The sequence below is a fragment of the Mobula hypostoma genome, chromosome 5 (assembly GCF_963921235.1).
Source record: "Mobula hypostoma chromosome 5, sMobHyp1.1, whole genome shotgun sequence".
NCBI lineage: Eukaryota > Metazoa > Chordata > Chondrichthyes > Myliobatiformes > Myliobatidae > Mobula > Mobula hypostoma.
In genome coordinates this window covers 112,237,098-112,260,276 of record NC_086101.1, presented here as the reverse complement: position 1 = coordinate 112,260,276, position 23,179 = coordinate 112,237,098, and the positions used below count along the sequence as shown (strand labels likewise).

Here is a 23,179-nt window from a genome sequence, read left to right as displayed (position 1 = left end):
GCCTCTACAGCTGCCTGTGGTAACAGATTCCACAAATTCACCATCTGGCTAAAGAAATTTCTTCGCACCTGTTTTAAATGGACGCCCCTCTATCCTGAAGCTGTGCCCTCTTGTCCTAGACTCCCTACCAAGTGAAACATTCTTTCCACATCTACTCTGTCTAGGCCTTTCAACATTCAAAATGTTTCAATGAGATCCCCCCATCCTTCTAAATTCCAGCGAGTACAGACCCAGAGCCGTCAATTTTTCCCATATGATAAGACTTTCATTCCCAGAATCATCCTTGTGAACCTCTTCTGAAGCCTCTCCAATGCCAAAACATCTTTTCTTAGATGAGGAACCCAAAACTGTTCACAATACTCAAGGTGAGGCCTCACCAGTGCCCTATAAAGCCCCAGTGTCACATCCCTGCTCTTGTATTCTAGACCTCTTGAAATGAATACTAACATTGCATTTGCCTTCCTCACCACCGACTCAACCTGCAAGTTAACCTTTAGGGTGTTCTGGACAAAGACTCCCAAGTCTCCTTCCATCTCAGGTTTTTGGATTTTCTCCTCGTTTAGAAGATAGCCTTCACATGTATTTCTTCTACTAAAGTGGATGACCATGTATTTTCCAACACTGTATTTCATTTGCCACTTTCTTGCCCATTCTCCCAATTTGTCTAAGTCCTTCTGCAGCCTTCCTGTTTCCTCAACACTATATGCTCCTCCACCAATCTTCGTATCATCTGTAAACTTGGCAACAAAGCCAATCATCTAAATCATTGATATACAGCATAAAAAGCAGTCCCAACATCAACCCCTGCGGAACACCACCAGTCACTGACAGCCAACCAGAAAAGGATCCTTTTATTCCCACCTACTGCCTCCTACCAATCAGCCAATGCTCTAATCATGGTAGTAACTTTCTTGGTAATACCGTGGGCTCTTAATTTCTTAAACAGCCTCATGGGTGGCACCTTGTCAAAGGCCTTCTGAAAATCCAAATATACAACATTCACCTTAATCTTCTCAAATATTATAGCAGTTTGTCAGGCAAGATTTTCCCCTTAAGGAAACCATGCTGACTTTGTTCTTCGTCCAGTGTCACCAAATTCTTCATAACTTCAGCCTTAACAATTGACTCCAACATCTTCCCTACCACCGAGGTTAGGCTAACTGATCTATAATTTCCTTTGTGTTGCCTCCCTCTGGAACCATGCCAGAGTCCAATCAGTCTTGAGTCCAATGGGCTATTTGGCCCATCAAGGCTGCTCTGCTATTCCATCATGGCTGATATATTATCCCTCTCAACCCCAGTCTCCTGCCTTCTCCCTGTAACCTTTGACAACCTTACTAATCAAGAACTATTCAACTTCACTTTAAATGGACTTAGCCTCCACAGCCATCACAGACTTGGCCTACTCATCTCTGTTCTAAAAAAACGTCCTACTATTCTGAGGCTATTCCTACTTCTAGTTGGGAAGTCTCAATGTCCAATTCCTCTCAATGTCCACTTTATCTCGGCCTTTCAATATTCAGTAGGTTTCAATAAGATTCCCCTTCCCCATTACATTCTTCTGAACACCAGTACTTACAGGCCCAGAGCCAACAAATACTTTTCATGAATTAAGTAACACACACAAAATGCTGAAGGAACTCTGCAGGTCAGGCAAGGCAGCATCTATGGAAAAGAGTACAGTCAATGTTTTGGGCAGAGGCCCTTCAGCAGGACTGGAGAAAAGGAGATGAGTCAGAGTTAGAAATTGGGTGGAGGGGAGGGAAAAATAAGGTGATAGGTGAATCTGGGAGGGGAAAGGGGTGAAGTAAAGAGTTGGGAAGTTGATTGGTGAAAGAATACAGGGCTGGAGAAGAGGAAATCTAATAGGAGAGGACAGAAGCCATGGAAGAAAGAAAAGGGGCAGGGGGTCACCAGAGGGAGGCAATAGGCAGGCAAGGAGATAAGATGAGACGGAAAAGGATGGGGAATGGTGAGGGGATGGGGGGGAAGATTTCCGGAAATTCAAGAATCCAATGTTCATCCCATCAGGTTGGAGGCTACCCAGATGGAATACAAGGTGTTGCTCCTCCAACCTGAGTGTGGCCTCATCATGACAGTAGAGGAGGCCATGGATGGACATGCTTGAATAGGTATGGGAAGTGGAATTAAAATGGGTGGCCACTGGGAGATCCTGCTTTTTCTGGTGGATGGAGTGTAGATGCTCAGCAAAGCAGTCTCATAAATCTACACTGGGTCTCACACGGGATACAGTAGTTGACCCCAACGGACTTAAAGGTAAAGTGCTGCCTCACCTTGAAGGACTGTTTGGGGCCCTGAATAGTAGTGAGAGAGGAGGTATAGGGGTAGGTGTGACACTTGCTCCGCAAGGATAAGGGCCAGGAGGGAGATCAGTGGGGAGGGATGAATAGACAAAGCAGTCCTGAAGGCAGCAATCAGAAAGTGGGGGCGAAGGACAGATGTACTTGGTGGTGGGATCCCACTGGAGATGGTGAAAGTTACGGAGAATTATATGCTGAGCATTAATGTTGGTAGGGTGGTAGGTGATGACAAGAGGAACCCTATCCCTGTGGGAATAGAGGGAGAATGAGATGAGGGTAGACGTATGTGAAATGGAAGAGATGTGGTTGAGGGCAGCATTGATGGTGTAGGGAAGGAAGCCCCTTTCTTTGAAGGAGGAGTTGTCAGAAGGGCATGGCATTTTTGCAAGTGACAGGGTGGGAAGAGGAAAATAAACCTTTCATTCCCAAGATCATTTTTGAGTACCCGCTTTGGACCCTCTAAACTACAGTAAACTGAAGACAGAGACCTCTGCACATTCCAAAAATTCCACAAAAATAACAATGGTGTTAAAATGCAGTGCGACTCACCCAGGATACTAGGGTCAGCCCTCACCATCTTTTGCTTTTTCTTCTTTTTCCCAGCTTGGGAGCTCTCATAAGATGACTGCTGTGCGCTATTGTGATTAGCCTGGAACAGCGACTGTAAGCCGTTTGAACCGAGCCCCCAGATGGAGTCCTGAACATAAAAAGAAGCCATCACACAATTAATCTACCAAAACGTTCGAAGAGGCAACCTGGCTCACCAGCCAGGCAGAAGTCAGACAGCAAATGTCTGTAGTGTTTCTGGGCTGAGAGTGGTTCAGAGAAGGAAAAATAGTTACTGTTCTCACTGCTGAATCTCACCTCCTCCCCCAAATGCAACACCTCCAACCAGAAACTGTAGCTGAAGATGCATTGACTTGGCTTTAGAACATCCCTCATCTTGCCCCCTTGTAAAAGTCCTCAAGGAACACGTGTTCACATGGAACCACAATCCAGAACCTTCAGTAGAGAAGGAAAGAGGTGAGTGGGCCATGGATGAGGAATAAGTGAAAATTCCTACCCAATACAAAATATCACTTGCAGGACCCAGGAGCAAAACTCAACTGAACAGTAACAGGGCAAGGGGACTAGCCTCACCCCATCCCCCAATTTCAATTTATAGAAATAGTATTGAATCTAATTTCAATTATAGAAATAGTATCACTTTAAGCGGCAAAATCTCTATTGTGCCGTCCTAAGTCCTTAAAAACCATCTGCAAACTCTCTTTAACACTTCGTCCTTGCACATTCCAATCTGGTGGGCAGTTTTGTTTGTGCCTAGTATTTGTGAATTAGCTCTAGGGTAGCTCTTTCAAAATCTTCTTTGAATAGGGACTAGTGCCCGTAGCGATTATGAGACATAAGAGCAGTATTAGGCCATTCGGCCTCTCAAGTCTGCTCTGCCACTTCATCACAGGTGACTTATTATCCCTCTCAACACCATTCTCCTGCCTTCTCCCTGTAACCTATCAACTTCTGCTTTAAATATGTCCATAGACTTGGTCTCCACAGCTGTCTGTGGTAAGGAATTTCACATTCATTATCCTCTGGTTCTATTCATTCCTGATCTAGTCCTCTCAGAATGAATACCAACATGAATCCTGCACACAACTTCAGGCATTTCGCGGGAGAGGTGAAAAAGGTCGAAGAGAAAGTAGTAAGTAGCTGGAAAGTTGTTGAGAAGAGCCAAAACAAAAGAACACAAAGGTGGTATGGTATAGTAATGGGACCCAGACTAGAGATGGGATGACTACTAGATGGGGACACATCAGTACAATTGGAACAGCAGTAACTTCCTTCCCACTATCATTTTAGCATGTGAACCATACCATCTTGATAAAAGCACACCTGTTGCAGTTCCAGTTTCCTTACTTAACAGAGAGGAAGTAGCAGATTTATTGGACTAGTTCCAGGGTTGGTGGGTTAGCCACTTAAGGGTTTGAGAGAGACTGGAAATGCACTGTCTAGATTTAAGAAAAATCACCATTCTCTTCCAACAGCTCCAACAGGCCAGGTGCAGGGAGGGTATTTCTGTTGAAAGTCTAGAACCAAGGGCCACAGTCTTAGAATAAGTGATGGACCATTTAAGAGTGAAACAGGAAAAATTTCTTCACATAGACACTGTTGAATCTTTAGAATTATTTACTCAGTTCAATCAGTTATTTCTTCAAAACAGACTGGTATGTATCTAATAAAGGAATTATAGGAAAAAAGCATTGGATTACATCTTGGTGCTTCTGTTGCAATGTTCTTAACCCTTGGTGAACAACCATTTCACTACTGCTGTTATGGTGGGAAAGGAACCAGGAAAGTTCTATACTAACCTGTAATCTGTCAGGCTGCAGAGAGAGATTCCCAGTGAGGCCCAAAAGCTCCTTCGTTAACTAGGAAGAAAAAGGAAAAAGGAAATCTGTAAGAACTGGACTCTCATACAAAATGAGTCAGAACACTGATTTTGAGAAAAGACACATTTTCTATTGGTTGGTAAAGGTGAGAACATACAGAGGAGAGGGGAAACTTCTTTTACTGCATTCAATTGCAGCTTTCATCTTTACATTTTTAAATGGTCAAGGAACATGGCTTATGGTATTATGGTTATTTGTGGCTGAAACTTATGAATTACACAGTTCACTGTCTCACAATGTCATATAAAGGCCATCAGAAAGTCCTTCAATGTCAAGGTAATCTGTCGCAGTGACTTGGTCAGGTTGCACATTACAGCTGCCTTTGAAGAAGGACATCAGTAACTTTCAACCAACCAATGGTCAAGTACTTTCTTCTCAGCTCCCCAAACCTCCCATACCAAAGAGTCAGATACATTCAAAGGTAAGCTGTTGTCTTAGTACTTCAGTGCAGTACATGCAACTCCGGCCCCCAGAGTTTAATCTTGACTTCCAGTACTGTCTGTGTGGTGTTCGTACATTCTTCCTGTGACTATGTGGGTTCCCCCAGATATTCTGGTTTCCTCCCAGATCCTAAAGATTTTCAGGTTGGTAAAGTAAATGGCCACTGTAAATTGCTCCAGTATGTAGATAAGAGTTAGAATCTAAGGATGGGGAGCCATGGAAAAGTGAGGAGAATAAAATAGGTGTAAAAGTGAGTGCATGAAGTTGACATGGAATTGGTGGGCCAAAGGGCCTGTATTGATGCTGTACCTCTGAGACACTACTGGAAAAGCAATTACTTACACTATACCCCGTTTTTTGGTTGTTATTTAGAACAAACTCTACAGGAAAGTATATGCACGGGCACAGCACAAATCAGGAGTAAAATCCAACCAGCTCTCAAGATTGTGGTGTCAGTGTTGATTCCCTGCTTCATTGGTCGTCATTCTTCTAAACCTCAGATGCTGAGTGAGTGAATAAATAAATAATGGGGAGGGAAACCACTGGGCCTAACCCCTGGAAATGTCAAGACCCTACCGCAACAATTTATTTCAACTGAGACCAATGCATAAAACAGGCGGGAAAGCAAGCAATCAAACAAAGCATATATGTATATAAGCTCATTATAAAAATAAATAAAACACACACACACATATACACACACACACATATATACACAGGTTTCCCCCGCCATCCGAAGGTAGAGTGTACCTATGAAATGGTTCGTAAGCTGGAATGTCGTAAAGCGAAGAAGCAATTACCATTTATTTATTTGGGAAAAATTTGTGAGCGCTCGCAGACCCAAAAATAACCTACCAAATCATGCCAAATAACACAAATAACACATAAAACCTAAAATAACAGTAACATACAGTAAAAGCAGGAATGATATGATAAAATACACAGCCTATATAAAGTAGAAATACTTTTCCACAATCATTGCCTAAACTGTTCTCCGTAGCGAAAATCTCACACAAGCGCTCTCGGCAAAAACACGATGTAAGCGCTGTTAGCAAAAACACTCTCTCCGGTAACCTTTAAGCTATGAAGCTGCCAAATCATATCAAATGACACGTAAAAATACACAGCCCATATAAAGTAGAAATAATGTATATACAGTGTAGTATCACTTACCCGAATTGGGACAGTGCGGAGCACACTGATGATGGTGTGTTAGACTGAGTCGTCGGAGTTTGGGTGGTGCAGTGGCCCCCATCCTCCAGGCAGCAAACCAATACCGATCCGCGAAGCATGCAGGGGTGCAGTGGTGGCTGGAACGCATCCAGCACATCTTTAAGAAAAAAGCCAAAATAAACAAGCTAATTAATTAGGTGCCGCCCGGCACATAAATGTCGGCCCAGATCAGAGGCGACGCAATCAGCAATTGCCTCTGATCTAGGCCGACAATTACGTGCCGGGTGGCACCTAATTAATTAGCATGTTTATTTGGGCTTTTCTCTTAAAGATGTGCTGTGTGCCTCCCGGCTACCGCTGCATTCTCCGCGAATCGGTATCTGTCCGCGGCCCGAGGTTTGGGGTGGTGGGACACTGGGGTGTCATCTCATGGTCGATCAGGGCAGGCAGGTTATCTTCTTCTATGTCTGCCTGCGTCGATATCGAAGGTCGAAGTTTGTCATCTGCTGTGGCTGATGTGGAAGGCTTGCTTGACTGCTAACCTCACGCATTTTTCTATCATACAGTTCTTTGTAAGGACTCAAACCATCTTGCAAACATGCCCTAAACCGACGTACCCTTTCAAAATCAAAGTCGTACTTTATCATTACTCATTCGGTTTTGATTGATATCCTTTCCTCTTCCAATTGCATCAGCTCTTCATCTATCATGGGTCATGGTCATGGGATGCCAGAACCTCTTCAACATCATCTTCGTCAACTTCCACAAGCCAAACTCACTTCATCCTTACTTCGTTCACCATGATCAAAATGCTTAATTATGTCTAGTTTTACGCTAAGTGTAACACCCTTACGAGCTCTTTTAGGCTTTTCCGATACCTTAGAACTCATCTTGCAAACGGCTGCTCACAGGCTCATGTCTAAGCAATGCCAGCTAGAATGCAGTTCCGAATCCGGGGGAGAGCGGCTGCTCGGGGCGCGCGCTGCCTTTCTTCGTAACAGTGAGGTTTCATAAAGCGAGCGTTCAAAAAGCGGGGGACACCTGTATACACATATACACACACATATATATCACACACACATGCTCATTAGCACCATCTATGGGGAGAAATGGTCAGCTCATGTTACAAGTCAAAGCTCAAGATCCTTAACACTAACTCTCTCCCTCTTCACAGATAATATCTGATCTGTCAAGTAACTCTCGTATTTTGTTTTACCACAGGTTAGAAGAGAGTCAGGTCCATTAATACCAATCAACTGAATGAACCTGCTGCCAACATGAGCATGGATTTGAATTGCTCTGAGCAAGAGATTCGAAAAAAAACCTTTTGAAGCATAAAGATACAATAGACAACCCTTGGTAATCCCTCATCATAACTCTGCCACTGATGGTCCCAAGCCTGGCTCCAAGGGGAAGGTTGGGCATGCGACTAACAACCCCATCCTATAAAAACACAGTGTTGCAGAAACACCAACAGAAGCTCCAAAGACCTCATCCCTGGGAGAGGAGTGATCTTTGAAGATGGGCTACATCTGGGGACAACTTGAAAGACTGGCCCAAAACAGAGGTCTCTGGTGACCTGCTGTTTGTGTCCAAAGCCCCAGTAGAAGTGATGAGCTTAAGAATCCCTTATCATCGACAGAAAAAAAAGGTACATTATTTATTTGAAAATGACAGCCTTTGAACACCTGGTTTATTGGTATATAAGATTCTGCTGTCTTGGTGGGATAGAGAAGGAAGATATTTGGAGATATTTTAAGGTCCCTTGAGGAATTAAACTGGACAAAGATTTTGCTTCCTGAATACTTTTAGGTGTATCTTATGGATTTTGGGCTGCTGATCATGAAAATCACCATGAAATTTCCCTATCACACACCATTAAAAAAAATTCCCTATATTTGTTATTTCAATTCATAATTCAAGGCAATTAAGGAAGTAATTCTTGTTGGTCCACAAATCAAAACAAGTCAATGACAGACAATCAAGGATGTTGTTGAAAACTTTTGCGGGAAGTACAGAGCACCAATCTATGTGCAGCTGGTTGACAACGAGCTTCAAGCATACAAAACTATGAAGTGCAACATGACACTAAAGATTCATTTTCTGCACTCCCATTTAGACTACTTCTCTGCAAACCTTGGTGCCGTCAGTGATAAGCATGGTGACTTTGCAGTCATGGAGAAAGAGTGTCAGGACAACTGGAATCTACCAATGCTGGCTGATTATTGCTGGACACTTAAGTGAGAAGACTCAGACAGAGTGCAAACAAAAATAATAAAAAACATTTTTATCTTAGTTGAATTATTGCAAAGCATCAGCACCGTTACGCAATTAAACACATTATATTCAATAAAAGTTAATTTCCCATTCCTCCAAATTCCTTTGTAATACAAGTAGTCTGAAATTATATTTGTGTTTAGCTTCAGTGGTCTATCTTAAACAAAGAACAATTCTGAGGAAGCAACACTTAAAGTTTGACCAATGTTAATTCGTATATAGGATTATTGATCAAAATATCCAGCACTTGTTGATACTATCTCCCCCTAAAGAGTGGTGGTGAAGATTCTTGAATCTGTAATGTGTGTGGTAAAAGCAAACCCGTGGTGCTGCGAGCAAGGAGTATCAAGATTCCGACAATGGAGAAGTGAATTGTCTACACTAGCATGGTGTGTCACTTGGAAACAAATATATTTCTGTGCATCCACTGCCATTATCAAGCCTGGGAGATGTTATGAAGCAGCTCTGGCGAGTTACTGTGGATTACTGGACAGAGCACATGGTGGTTGGTCTGTCAGTGGTGTTCAGCTGCTGGTGAAGGCTATTTTACTCTAACTGATGCTGAATTCAATGTAGCTGCAGCTGCCCTCATTCAGGGAAATATGGGAAATTTCTTGATTTCTGCCTTATGAAACTGCAAGGGTGGTTGCATTTCTGGACCAGGTAACCACCTTGGATGGTTAGTCCTGACGAAGGGTCTCGGCCTGAAACGTCGACTGCACCTCTTCCTAGAGATGCTGCCTGGCCTGCTGCGTTCACCAGCAACTTTTATGTGTGTTGCTTGGATGGATAGGGCTTATTTTGACCCAGTTCCAGCATTCAAGTGCCATTTAAATGCAGAGTCTCATGTGCAGGAATGCAAGCTGCAGCAGACAGTAGTGGGCTCAGCCCAATACATCATGGGCACATTTCCCCCCACCACTGGTAGCATTTACAAGAGGAACTACCTCAAGAAGGTGACATCCAAGTACCTCTACCAGCTGGGCCATGCCATCTTCTCACAGCTACCATCAGGCAGGAACTACAGAAGCCTGAAGTCCCACACCACCAAGTTCAAGAACAGCTACTTTCCTTCAACTATTCCATTGAACTGAGCAGCACAACCATCTATGTACCTATTCAAACTTCGCTGAAACATTGAAATAGAGCTCAAACGCACCACTTATGCTGGTAACTCGCTCCACATTCTCAAAACCCCGAATAAAAAAAATTTCCCTTCATGATCCCCTTAAACATTTCATCTTTCACTCTTAACCCATGACCTCCAGTTGTAGTCCCACCCCTGAATTTTGTATACTTCTATCAAATCTCCCCTCAGTCTTCTACATTCCAGGGAGTGAAGTCCTAACCTATTCAATCTTTCCTGATAACTCAGGTCCTTCAGTCCCAGCAACATCTTTGTAAATGTGAATGTTTCTTATATGATGCTATGTACCTGTAATGCCAAAGTCTACTACTACTACTATGTCGACTCAGGCCTAGGGAGCCAGCATCGGGCAATAATGCCATAGTCACAATAATCTTATTAGCAAACTATGTACTGTATATGTCACCATTCACTACTTTGAATAGTCCAGGTACCTACTCAAGCATTGGAAGTAAGGTTTTCATTGCACCTGTGCATACATGCACTTGTGAATGAGGGTAATTCCAATATCAGCTGTTCTTCTCATTAATGCACAATTAGGGTTGCAACAGTGCTTTGTAGAATCTACTTGCGTACTTATTCTATGCTGACCCAAGAAACTTAGGTATAAGTAATACTTTGTTAATGCCCTCAACTCAGTTAAGAAAACAAAAGTATGCTGGATGGATTACAGTGACAGACTTGTAGACCAAACCTGACAACGAGAGCAAACAGGTGGAGTCGAGGGGAGTGTTAATTGTAGGCTCCTTGATAATTCTGAGCATGTACACTGATACTAGGGTGTCTTGGGAAACCATTAAAATGTTCTCCGCTCTTATAATATGCATCAGGTGAGGATTCAAGGAATGATGTCATTTCAACAAGGAACGGATAACCAGTCCAACGGTATCCCATCAAAAGTTCATGGCATAAAAGGGGAAAGTAGTTTCACTATAACAAGGACGTTAATGAAAAGTCAATTCAGTGGATTTATGTACATTGATATTTGCGCTAATGTGATCATAAAGCCATAGGCTCAGGGATACAGCATGGAACCAAGCTCTTTGGTCCATCAAATCTGGACCATCACATAGCTTTGTTTAAAAAATACATGAATCCTATCCATCCCCACACCCCCCCTCAAATGTACTACTTATTCATGCACTAGGGCAATTTACAGTGCTCTGTTAATCAACCAGCATGTCTTTGGGATTTAGGAGGAAACTAGAGTACCTAGAGGAAACCCACGTGGCCACAGGGAGAACGTGCTAATTCCACACAGACAGCGCCATAGGTCAGGATTAAACCAGTTCTCCAGACCTGTGATGCAGCAGCTCTACTACAGGCACCACAATGCTGCCCGAGGATCCTCATTACAGGTACGTGCAAAGCTTTTCACATTCACATTCATCTGTACACTACCTGTTGCTGCTGCTGCTGCCTTTGCTGATTGGCCTTCTGTTTGGCACGACGTTCCAGGAACTGCTTGGCAAACTCTTTGGCCTCAGGGGTGTCACCCAGGTATGCACGAATGTAATCATGCACCTCGTATGGCGATTCCACTTCTTTAAGGAAGGACACAAACGTAGGAACTACAACAAAGCCAGGCAATGAAGTCAGAAGTAGACCAATACAATTACTGAATTAAGGGATTTTGGCTTGATGTGTTTAAAAAAAAAATTAAAGTTTCCTCTTTCTAGGCTGAAAAACTCTGATTCAAACATTTTTTCCCCCCCTCAGGGGCAACTTTGTGTGGGAATGGAATAGCGACACAAGCCAGCCCCTGAATGCAATCAAAACTAGTTAAGCTCACCTCACTCAGACCAGCTAGAAGCAGAAAATCTAGTATTCAGAGGTTGCTTGGAGACATATGAGCTTCTGCTTTATGAAAGGCTTAAGAATTTTTTTGATCCAGGAACTGATGGTCTCAAACACAAGGGTGCAACCCAGTCTTTCCAATGTTAATAAATATTTTTTTCTCCTGAATTAAATACATTTATCATGGCCTTAAATACATGCCCTTTGGAAGGTCCCAATCATAGAGTCAAGGAAAACCTGGTGGAATAATCCAAGGAAAAATGTTTCCTCATCAATGTCAATCCTTTGATTACTGTGCAATCGTTAGCTGGAATTCCATACTATCCTACCCAAGGTCTTTCAGAGGACACAAAACCAGAACTTCTTGTAGTTTGCATAGAGATAATGAGATTGATCTATTACTTTGATATCTGTAGCAGCAAAAATCCTAGAGTCTACCAATGCAGGGTAGCAACCATGCACAAATACTTATGATAAGCAAATATATTGACAAAATTTTATGATGTTCTAATTAGTGGAAGAGATAAAGGAAAACTAGACAGAGTGCAGTATTTGATCTTTTAGAAAGCCTTAAAATAAATGCCCCATGAGCAGTTGCAAAGGAGAACATAGGATTCCAGGCAATATACCAATGTTAATAGATAGAAAACCAACTGCAGGAGAAATGAGTCAATTTGAGGTTCAAAGGCTGCGACCTGTAGGATTGCTGGGGCTCCATTCGAAATCAAATGATTTGGATAAGGGGGTCAAGTTCCATATATCATTCATTCACTTATGGGGTCTCGTTTCACGGATGTCTGTGAAGAGTAAGAATTTCAGGTTGTATACTGTATACATTCTCTAATATTAAAGGAACCGAAATGAAGTCCTTAATTATAATCATACAAAGCTGAGTGGTACAATGAACTATGAGAAGGATACAGTGGGGCTTCTAAGAAGAGGCTGAGTAGCACTTGCGTTCAGAACAACCTGATATCCTTCTAAGTGGTTCACCTAAAGTCAGCATGTAGGTAGAAGCAAGCAATTATGAAGGCAAACAATTCACTAATCTATATTGAAGGAGGATTTGAATATAAGAGTAAAGACATGTTATGTAGGGCCCTGATGGAATCCTGCCTGGAACAATGCAGTACATACAACGAAGATACATCAGACTGACCACTGGTATTGGAATACTCACCAATAAGATCAAGTAGACTGACCTATATTGTCAAGCGTTTAGGAGAACAAACTGATCTCATTGAAAGATACAAAAACCATATGTGGCTTAATAGGATAAATGCAGAGATATTTCCCCTTGATTAGGAGAGAAAAAACCAGGAGTGCCTAAAACCAGGGGTTATTGTTTCAAATTAATGGGGGTGGGTGATTATTCATGATTGAAGGAGAAATTTCTTCTACCAGAGGGTAATTACTCTTCAAATATTCTTCCACAAGAGATTTGAAAAAAGTTTAGTCACAGAGTAGCTCAAGATAAACTGATAAGATTTTTTGATACCATGGGAAACAAGGAATGCAGAAATAAAAGATCAGTTGCAATCTTAGAGAAAGGCAACAGGCATATTCTTGCTTCTTCATGTGTTCTTAGATGGAGGTGAGTATGGAGTGATATGCTGCAAATGGGTTCAAATCCAATTCTCCCATTACACTGTTTTCTTGGTGAAGTTGTGTGACACAAGGGTAAAAATAGGTTACCCATTCTTCAAAGTAATCTACTACCAGATACCAGGGAAACAATCTTGCTACCTGGCATGTACGTTCATTTGTCAGTATAAAGACAACTATGCCCACAGGTCACAAAAGAGTTCCTCAATTAAGGGATGCAATAAAATGATACAATCTGATGGGGCAGTCTCAACACCTTGTTAAGCTCCACAGAATCTCAAATGGGATTAGACTAAAGAAACAACTCAAATGACACACACCATCTAGGTTGTTGGCTGTACTGAGGACATGCAGCATTTGTTCACACCACTGTGTGAAGCCATCTTGAGTTTTGTTCATTCCCTGGAAGAGCTTCAGTAACTTTTCCTCGTCTTCAGTCTTCTTCTTGCTTGGTCGGGTGGGAATTCCATACGAGTCACTGCACAAGATAATAAACAAAATCAGGATTTAAAGTTCAAAATAAAGTGTGATGATTGGATTAAAAAAAACTAATTTCTTCTTGAATAATCTGAGTACTGTGTCATGCGTGACTGAAATTTTGATTAACACTTTTGGCACCTTAATCTACTTTGGAAGAGCAACTTGCAGATGGCACTCAAAACAACCCTTGCTAGAAGGAATTGCTTACCAACCTGACTCACCAGTGTAAAGCAACAGTGCAGCAGATCATAGAAACATATAGGAAGCACTGAGCAGCTTTGTTTGGACTCTCACTGCAACCACCTTCCCCCAGCTCTTGCAGTCACCAACACTGGGGTCTGTCATCTGCCTTGATGGGATCCCACCTGGAATGTCAATTATTGTTGGCAGAATACCAGATGGTGACATGACAAGAGTGAGATATACCAGCTAGCTGAGTGGTGTTGTATCATAAACCTTGCACTCAAAACTATTAAGACCAAGGAGCTGATTGTGGACTGTAGAAAGGTAGAACAAGGGATCACAAACCAATCCTCAGAGGGTTTAGAAGTGGAAACAGTGAGCAGTTTCAAGTTTCTGGGTGTCAACATCTCTGAGTATCTAACCTGATCCCAACATATTGATGCAGCCATAAAGGCAAGACAGTGGCAATTTTTCATTGGGAGTTTGAGGAGATTTGTTTTGTCACCCAAAACACTCAAAAACCTCTACAGATGTACCGTGGAGAGCATTCTGACTGGCTGCATCAATGTCTGGTATTGGGGGTGGTGGTGGGAGGGTGGGGCTACTGCACAGGTTCGAAGTAAGCTGCAGGAAGTTGTAAAATTAATCAGCTCCATCATTGGTACTAGCCTCCATAGTATTCAAGACGTTGTCAAGAAGCGGTACCTCAGGAAGGCAGCGTCCAGCATTAATGATCCCATTAAAGAGATGCCCTCTTCTCATTGTTACCATCAGGAAGAAAGGTACAGAAGCTTGAAGGCACACACTCAGCAATTCAGGAACAGCTTCTTTCCCTCTGCCATCCAATTTCTAAATGGACATTTTACCCATGAACACTACCTTACTTTTAAAAATTTATTTCTATTTTGCACTACTTATTTTAACTTATTTAATATACATATACATACTTACCATAATTGTTTTTCCTATATTTATTATGTATTGCATTGTTCTGTACTGCTGCCACAAAGTTAACAAATTACCTATATGACAATGATATTAAACGAGATTCTGATACCATTTCAGATGACAGCAATCGTTCCAATGTGAGTATTCCAGACCTTTGGAACTGGGCAAAAATCTCAACTAACAAAGCCTCTTAAAACCTTTATAGTTCACTACTAGATGCTGGAAACTGCTTTTCAGTTGGCTTCATTTTTGATGTTTTTAGTGGATGTCAGCGTGGGGAATAAGTCTTCTCTTTCTCATACTTCTATTAAACTGAGGAAGTCAGTCTGCATTATCAAGTCTATGCTGCCTTCTGGTACATTCATATCAGATCCATTTCCTGTTAACTTCCTTAAAAATCTATTCTTTCATGTGCACATCAACTTTACCCTTCCCATTGTCCTATCACCCACACTTTTCCCACACAGCCCTATAAACAAATGCTCTGACATGCAAGACAGAAATCTGCACCAATCCTTATGTAGGAATTACTTGCTTATTATGACTTTAGGAATAAATTTACAGCAACCAATTGCAAATACAGTGGCATGCAAAAGCGTGGGCACTCCCGTCAAAATTTCTGTTACTGTGAATAGCTAAGCGAGTAAAAAATGAACTGATTTCCAAAAGGCATAAAGTTAAAGATAACACATTTCTTTAATATTTTGAGCAAGAAAACTTTTTTATTTCCATCTTTTACTGTTTCAAAATAACAAAAAAGGAAAAGGACCCGAAAAGGCCTCTAGTTCTGTGAGATTCTTGGGCCGTCTTGTATGCACTGCTCTTTTGAGGTCTATCCACAGATTCTCAATGATGCTTAGGTCAGGGGACTATGAGGGCCATGGCAAAACCTCCAGCTTGCGCCTCTTGAGGTAGTCCATTGTGGAATTTGAGGTGTGTTTAAGTTAATTATCCTGTTGTAGAAGGCATCCTCTTTTCATCTTCGGCTTTTTTACAGACGGTGTGATGTTTGCTTCCAGAATCTGCTGGTATTTAATTGAATTCATTCTTCCCTCACCTATCAACCTACAATTTAGACAAGGGATTTGAGGACTCCTGTCACACTGTTTAAGCGATGGGATGGAGTTAAGTGAGCAAACTTTAGTAATTCTAAGAACCACCACGCAGGGTTTCATAACAAGATGAGAAACCCTAAGAGGACCATTTTCATATGTTATTGATTAGTAAGAGTATTAAGTATTTCCTGCAAGTTTTCTTTTATTTGTACCTTCATACTTTGCACCTATTTCAAAAGCCGGTGATCTCTTGTGGCTTCCTTGATATTTCATGGGTGGCTGATGTTGGAATTTGATGTCAACTAATCAATATAGAACTGTTCTGATGTCTCCATCCTCTGTGTGCCCGTGTCTTAGATGATTGCAATCTGAGATCTGCGAAAAACCTAGTTGCTTATTCATAAGCACAGTATATTTTGCAGATGCTGAAGGAGAATAAACAGTCGATGTTTTGGGCTGAGACCTAGGAGTTAGGGAGTGAACATCAACTGATTATTCCTTTCCATAGATGCTGTCTGACTTGGCCGAGTTCATCTAGCATTTTATCATTGCTGCTTGTTTATTTCGCCTTAGTGAGGCACTTAAGGCAAATATCAGCATATCTGTGTTGTTGCGTGAATGAAGTCACCAGAGAGCTTCTTTATTTGACAAAATAAGGTACAGCAGGCATCATATGGAAACACTTTTGGTGGAAAGGTCTCGCTGGACCAACATGGGGCTCAATATTTTATGTGCCAAGCATCAAAGGACATTTCCATATTTACAATGTATGGACAATGTTTTTTTTAATAAAAAAAACTACATACAACCTTCACACCTCCTGATTCAATTCCCCACCACAGACATCTAAATGAATTTTAATCGGCATTGTCTGGACCGGGATTCACAGCTCTTTGGAATCCATTGTTCAGAGCTGCACTCCAAGTTGAATGCAGAATACATTTTCAGATGTGAACACTGGTAGCCAAACTCAATTCCTAAATGTATTATGTCCTAAACCCAAAAATCACTAACAGTGCCTCCTCTTGGCCCTTCTGGACAAAAATAAATTTGTACCAGGAAAGGCCAACCTCAAGGAGGATCTACTCAAATAGGGCAGCAAAAATGCCCTGCCTCAGAATTCCCTCCAGTCATTTTGTCTGCCTCCACATCTACCCTATCATCCCTAATCGCTACCTACAAAATGATAAACAGAGATTGTTCCAGAAAAATGAACAACAGTCTTTAGAAATCCAGCTTCATTTGTATTCTGGTTGGCTGGCCAATTGCAGCTTAATCACATTCCTTGTCTTCACCCCTTCATTCTCTGGCAGCTAAAACTCTTTCCGGGGGCACCAGCAAGGTAAATGCATCAAACTCACAGGCCCTCTCATCGATGTACAGGAAGGGGTAGGGGTGGTCCCTATTTGAATTACTGCAAGGACCTCTCCCTGGTGGTACCCCCTTCTGAACTGTCCAGTCAATCGCTGGCTAACCGCTGTATGGACCCAGCTCATTTGTATTCACTCCCTATTCAGACTGGGGGTGACTGCCTTCAGATGCCATGTGCAGTCTTTCTCAGTCTGAAATGCCATCAAAGTTGTGGAACTTGCTGTCTCTGCTTTAACTTAAATCCCTCTCCATCTATTTTTCCAAATATGTTTTCTATCTATACTATTAAACTAATCATCTACCTTCAGCAACCAGCCTTCATTACAGAGTACCATCACCATCGCACTTTAGCATGCTCTTCGCAGGTTTCTGTCATGCTCTTGGTGTCTTCTGTCTTTGTGTTTCCTGCTGTAGCCAGGTCTGGTGTGGCCGGCTGGTGTTCATCTCTTGGGTTCTCTGTAATTACGTAGTTACTGGGTACACTTGATCCCCTGCTCTGTCTGTGGGTGCAACAAGAAAGCGAGTCTTGCAGTTTGACTTGAGTCCAGTGTTTCCACTGGCTGCCGCACTGAGTCTGCACACAGACACGTGTTTCTTGTTAAAAGTATCATCTGTGGTTCTGTTCATCTTAAAGCAGAACCCTGCCCTTTCAGGCAACATCCTCACCATTGCTTGGTCGCCCAGCTGTGGGAGGACTAACTCCTTTTCCTTTGGCTTTTTCTGATAGCAATGTGTTGCTATTGTTTTGCTTAGTCCTTGAACACTTGAAGTTGGTTACAAAGGCCTTTCACATACTACGTCATTCTATCCATGCAAGTCCCAGGCTCCCCACAACCTGTAGTTAACCCATGAGTCGCATTGCCCATCCTATCAATAATTCGTAGAAGCTGAAGCCCAGCGTGCAGTTTGAGGTTGCTCATAATCTCATCAGGTTTCCTGGTAATACACCAGCCCATGTCTTTACTGTCTTAGCTATGGCTTTGGCTAAGGCGTTCTTGATTGTTCCCCTGATCCTTTCTATCATTCCTGAGCTCTGAGGTTGGTAGGGTACTTGGAACCGTTGTCCAATCCCTTACAGTCGGCACATTTCCTGATTCACTTTCCCTGTGAAATGTGGTCCCTGATCAGAGTCCACCTGGACAGGGGTTCCCCAGCTTGGGAGGATTTCCTGAACTAGAATCTGTGCAGCAATGCAGTTCTTTGTTGGGAAAGCCTCTATCCGCCCTGTGAAGTGATCCATAATTATTTGACAGTAGCCTTTTCCCTGGTTTTGGGTAGGGGCCTCGTGGTGGATACAGCTCAGTCTTTCACAAGCAAAGCCCTTCCACCAGTGAGTAGACATACAAGGAGCAATGTCACAAGAAAACAGCAACCATCAAGGACCGCCACCATCCTGATTTTGCTCTCTTCTCACTGCTTCCACCAGGGAGGTGATACAGGAGCCCCAGGACTCGCACCACCAGGTTCAGGAACAGTTATTACCCCTCAACCATCAGGCTCTTGAACCAGAGGGGATATCTTCACTCAGCCCAACACTCAAGTGATTCCACAAACTATGGACTCACTTTCAAGAACTCTTCAACTCAAGTTCTCGATATTTATTGCTTATTCATTATTTTTGCTTATCTTTTTCTTTTTTATATTTACAGTTTGTTATCTTTTGCACCTTGGTTGTTTGTCTTTTGTGTGCAGTTTTCATTGATTCTATTGTGTTTCTTTGTATTTACTGTGAATGCCCACAAGAAAATAAATCTCAAGGTAGTATATGGCGATATATGTACTTTGATAATAAATTTTGAACTTTGAACATACGTAAGAGGAACACGAACACACACACACACACAAAAAAACCTGAAAACTGAGTAGAGTCTGGGAGATTGGAGGCACAAACCTTAGTGAAGGACTGCTCCTGCTGTTCTTCAACCCTGCATTCCTGATCACAGGGCCTGTGCTCTTCACAGCTTCGTCCCCCCACAGGCTTATGTTAGAGTTCTTGGTTTCGTGCACACTCCACATGCTATTCATGTCAGATCCCCACTGACCAGGCAATCCCCATACTGAAGAGTTGTTGATAGGTATACTAGAATGCTAGTGGCAGACCGGGGGGGGGGGGGGGGGGGGGGAGGAGAATGGAAGAAACGTTTCAGAGACAGATTAAAAACAAGGTAACATAACCTAGCCATTATCCATAAGATCGTAAATACATCTGGTCACTGCCATGGATGGATCAACTTAATAGACTACAGAAACAATCTCGAGCATACAAGAGTTAGAAATGGGAGAAGACCAGGCGACAAACATCAACTGTCAAGTGAGTGTGGAGTCACTGCTCCATGACTTGGCTCTACGCTGAACTATGGGACTCTTTCTGAATTGAATTCTGCAATGTCATCTGCTTGTGGTTATTGTCTGCATGACGTGTTTTTTTTCCTCTTTGTACATTAGGTGTTTGATGGTCTTTTTTTATGGGCTGTTATTTTTTTTATGGGCATCTGTTTTCTCCTCTGAACACTGGGCATTCAGTCTTTTTTTTACATATGGGTTTGTTTGAGTTTCTTTGTTTCGTGGCAGCACGTTAGACGAATCTCAAGGTTGTATAACGTATACACACTTTGAACTTTGAAATTAGGGAGAAGTTACTATAACTAACTCAAAAGAAAAAGTGACCCAGAGAAGCAGAAAAGAAATCAGGCTGTGTGCTCTTTCTGGAGAATCACTGTAGTTCATTAATATCTGTTAGTCATGAAGTCAGAGCATGGAATCAGGCCCTTAGGCTCAACTCGTCCATGCCGAGAAACATGCCCTCCCCAGTTTGCCAAATTTGCTGAGTCTAGCATATATCCCTTTAAATCTTTCTTATCCATGTACCAATCTAAATCTCTTTTAAACATTGTAAATATAGCTACATCCATCACTTTCTCTGTGTGCTCATTCTATAAATCCACGTTAAGGTTTATTATTACAAGTACAATAGCTTGACAAGTAACGTCTTCAACCACTGACACAGAACGAGTTCAATCCCACCAAGGAAACCAAGAAATTAAAATGAAATTCTGTTATCTGGGATAGAAATAGATTATTGCAAAATCTCACCTGATTTGCTAATGTTCTTCACTGAAGGAAAACTACTGTCCCGATTTGGTTAATGAGGTTAAACTCTTATCTACTTATTCAGTTAACACAAAGTGCCAGCATTACCAATAACATCCACATCCCACAAGAGAATATAAACTGACAGTGCTGAGGCAGCCATGATTTATCTCAGGCTCTTGGGTCAGGTTGACATGGGAGCAGTTGGAGGAGAGGTATTGACTGATGTTTTATGATTGCATATCTTTCAGGGATTTGGCTGGATTTCCGAAAAAAAATTACATCTGCTGGAAAAACTTTCCTACATCTTTACGAATGGCAACTCCTGTGGACAACCAACTGGTGTCTTTGACTGGGAAACTGTGAAGAGAATGGGTTAAATGTAATGATCACAAAGATGAATACCTCACTGTCATACAAACCCCTCTGCGGAAGCACCTTGATTCTGCACCACAGGGAAAAGTCGTTCTGACAGGTAAAAATTGTGGAAACTGAATTTGGTCATGCTGAAAACTTACAGCTCGTGCCTGTACCCTTTGCTGCTGCTGTTTCTGCAGTTCCTGCTGCACCTCCAGTAGTGATTTTACAGACATAGACTGCTTGGGAATACTGTTCCAGCCAGGTGACTTCTGCTGGTGCTGCTGGAGTGCCTTCATTATCTCCTGCTGCTGACGACACTGCTGGAGCAAGCAACGTTCATTTTTACTTTCAAAAAAATATGCTTAGAACATTGAATAATGTGCTGAACTAATCAGTAGTTAATTGTCTAACTAATCAGGCTACACAATACCTATATTCCTCCATTCTTTGCACATACATTTGCAAGAAAAAGTTTGTGAACCCTTTGCAATTACAGAAGCACAAGAGCAAATCAACACCAGAATGATTTAAGAAGAAAATTTGTGTTTTAGAATGGCCAAGTCAGAGTCCTGACCTGAACCTAATGGAGATGCTGTGGCATGACCTGAAGAGGGCTGTTCATGCAAAGTATCCCAGAAATATTGATGAACTGAAACAGTTTTGTATGGAGGAATGGTCTAAAATTCCTCCTTGCCGTTGCGCAAGTCTGATCAGCAACAGCAGGAAACATTTGGTGGATGTTATTGCTGCTAAAGGAGATTCTACCAGTTATTAAATACAAGGGCTTACATAATTTTTGCAACTGGGACTGTGAATAATTAAATAATGTGTTCAATTAAAGACATAAAAAGTACAATTTCTGTGTATTAGTTTAGGTAGATTGTGTTTGTCTATTATTGCGACTAACATGAAGATCAGACCACATTTTATGAGTAATTAATGCAGAAAACCAGGTAATTGCATAAGGTTAAACACAGAAACATAGAAAACCTACAGCACAATACAGGCCCTTCACACACAATGCTGTGCTGAACATGTACCTACTTTAGAAATTACCTAGGGTTACCCATAACCCTCTATTTTTCTAAGCTGCATGTATCCACCCAGGAGTCTCTGAAAAGACCCTATCGTATCCGCCTCCACCTCTGTTGCCAGCAGCCCATTCCACGCCCTCACCATTCTCTGCATTAAAAAAAACCCCTGACATCTCCTCTGTACTTTCTTCCAAGCACCTTAACACTGTGCCCTCTCGTGTTAGCCATTTCAGCCCTGGGAAAAAGCCTCCGACTATCCACACAATCAATGCCTCTCATCATCTTATACACCTCTATCAGGTCACCTCTCATCCTCCATTGCTCCAAGGTTTTTTTCCTTTTTTGCCAAGTGCACTCAACCTATTCTCATAAAGCATGCTCCCCAATCCAGGCAATATCTTTGTAAATCTCCTCTGCACCCTTTCTATAGTTTCCACATCCTTCCTGTAGTGAGATGACCAGAACTGAGCACAGTACTCCAAGTGGGGTCTGACCAGGGTCCTTACCTCTCAGCTCTTAAACTCAATACATGCAGAATATGACCCATCTACAACCACTCTTTGCCTTCTGTGGACAAGCCAATTCTGGATCCACAAAGCAAGGTTCCCTTGGATCCCATGCCTCCTTACTTTTTCAGTAAGCCTTGCATGGGGTACCTTATCAAATTCCTTGCTGAAATCCACTTTTCCTACATCTACTGCTCTACCTTCATCAACATGTTTAGTCACATCCTCAAAAAATTCAATCAGGCTCGTAAGGCACGACCAGCCTTTGACAAAGCCATGCCGACTATTCCTAACCATATTATGCCTCTCCAAATGTTCATAAATCCTATCTCTCAGGATCTTTTCCATCAAATTACTAACTACTGAAGTAAGACTCACTGGTCTATAATTTCCTGGGTTATCTCTATTCCCTTTCTTGAATAAGGGAACAACATCTGCAACCCTCCAATCCTCTGGAACCTCTCCTGTCCCCACTAATGACGCAAAGATCATTGCCAGAGGCTCAGCAATCTCCTCACTCACCTCCCACAGTAGCCTACGGTACCTCTTGTCCAGTGCCTAACGATGCTTTCCAAAAGCTCCAGCATATCCTCTTTTTTAACGTCTATGTGCTCAAGCTTTTCAACCCACTGTAAGTCATCCCTACAATCACCAAGATACTTTTCTGCAGTGAATACTGAAGCAAAGTATTCATTAAGTACCTCTGCTATCTCCTCCGGTTTCATACACACTTTTTCACTGTTACACTTGATTCGTCCTATTCTCTCATGTCTTCACATACTTGTAGAACGCCTTGGGGTTTTCCTTAATCCTGTCCGCCAAGGCCTTCTCATGGCCCCTTCTGGCTCTCCTAATTTCTTTCTTGAGCTCCTTCCTGCTAGCCTTATAATCTTCTAGCTCTCTATCATTACCTAGCTTTTTGAACATTTTGTAAGCTTTTCTTT

At 42.1% G+C, this 23,179-nt stretch overlaps 1 protein-coding gene across 6 annotated transcripts in view; it reads right to left on the bottom strand.

The window, feature by feature from the left end:
* LOC134346920 (GRB10-interacting GYF protein 2-like) overlaps positions 1-23,179 on the bottom strand; it is a 173,344-nt gene that overhangs the window by 5,603 nt on the left and 144,562 nt on the right. For 4 of the 6 annotated variants that reach the window (XM_063048771.1, XM_063048775.1, XM_063048772.1 and 1 more), the window contains 6 exons: positions 20,854-21,015; positions 19,137-19,333; positions 13,529-13,686; positions 11,208-11,377; positions 4,688-4,747; positions 2,871-3,018 (listed from right to left, as the gene is read on the bottom strand). In XM_063048771.1, coding sequence (XP_062904841.1) covers positions 2,871-3,018; positions 4,688-4,747; positions 11,208-11,377; positions 13,529-13,686; positions 19,137-19,333; positions 20,854-21,015 — 895 coding nt within the window. The remainder of the gene's footprint in view (positions 1-2,870; positions 3,019-4,687; positions 4,748-11,207; positions 11,378-13,528; positions 13,687-19,136; positions 19,334-20,853; positions 21,016-23,179) is intronic. The other 2 variants (XM_063048776.1, XM_063048774.1) reach the window with 2 other exon arrangements.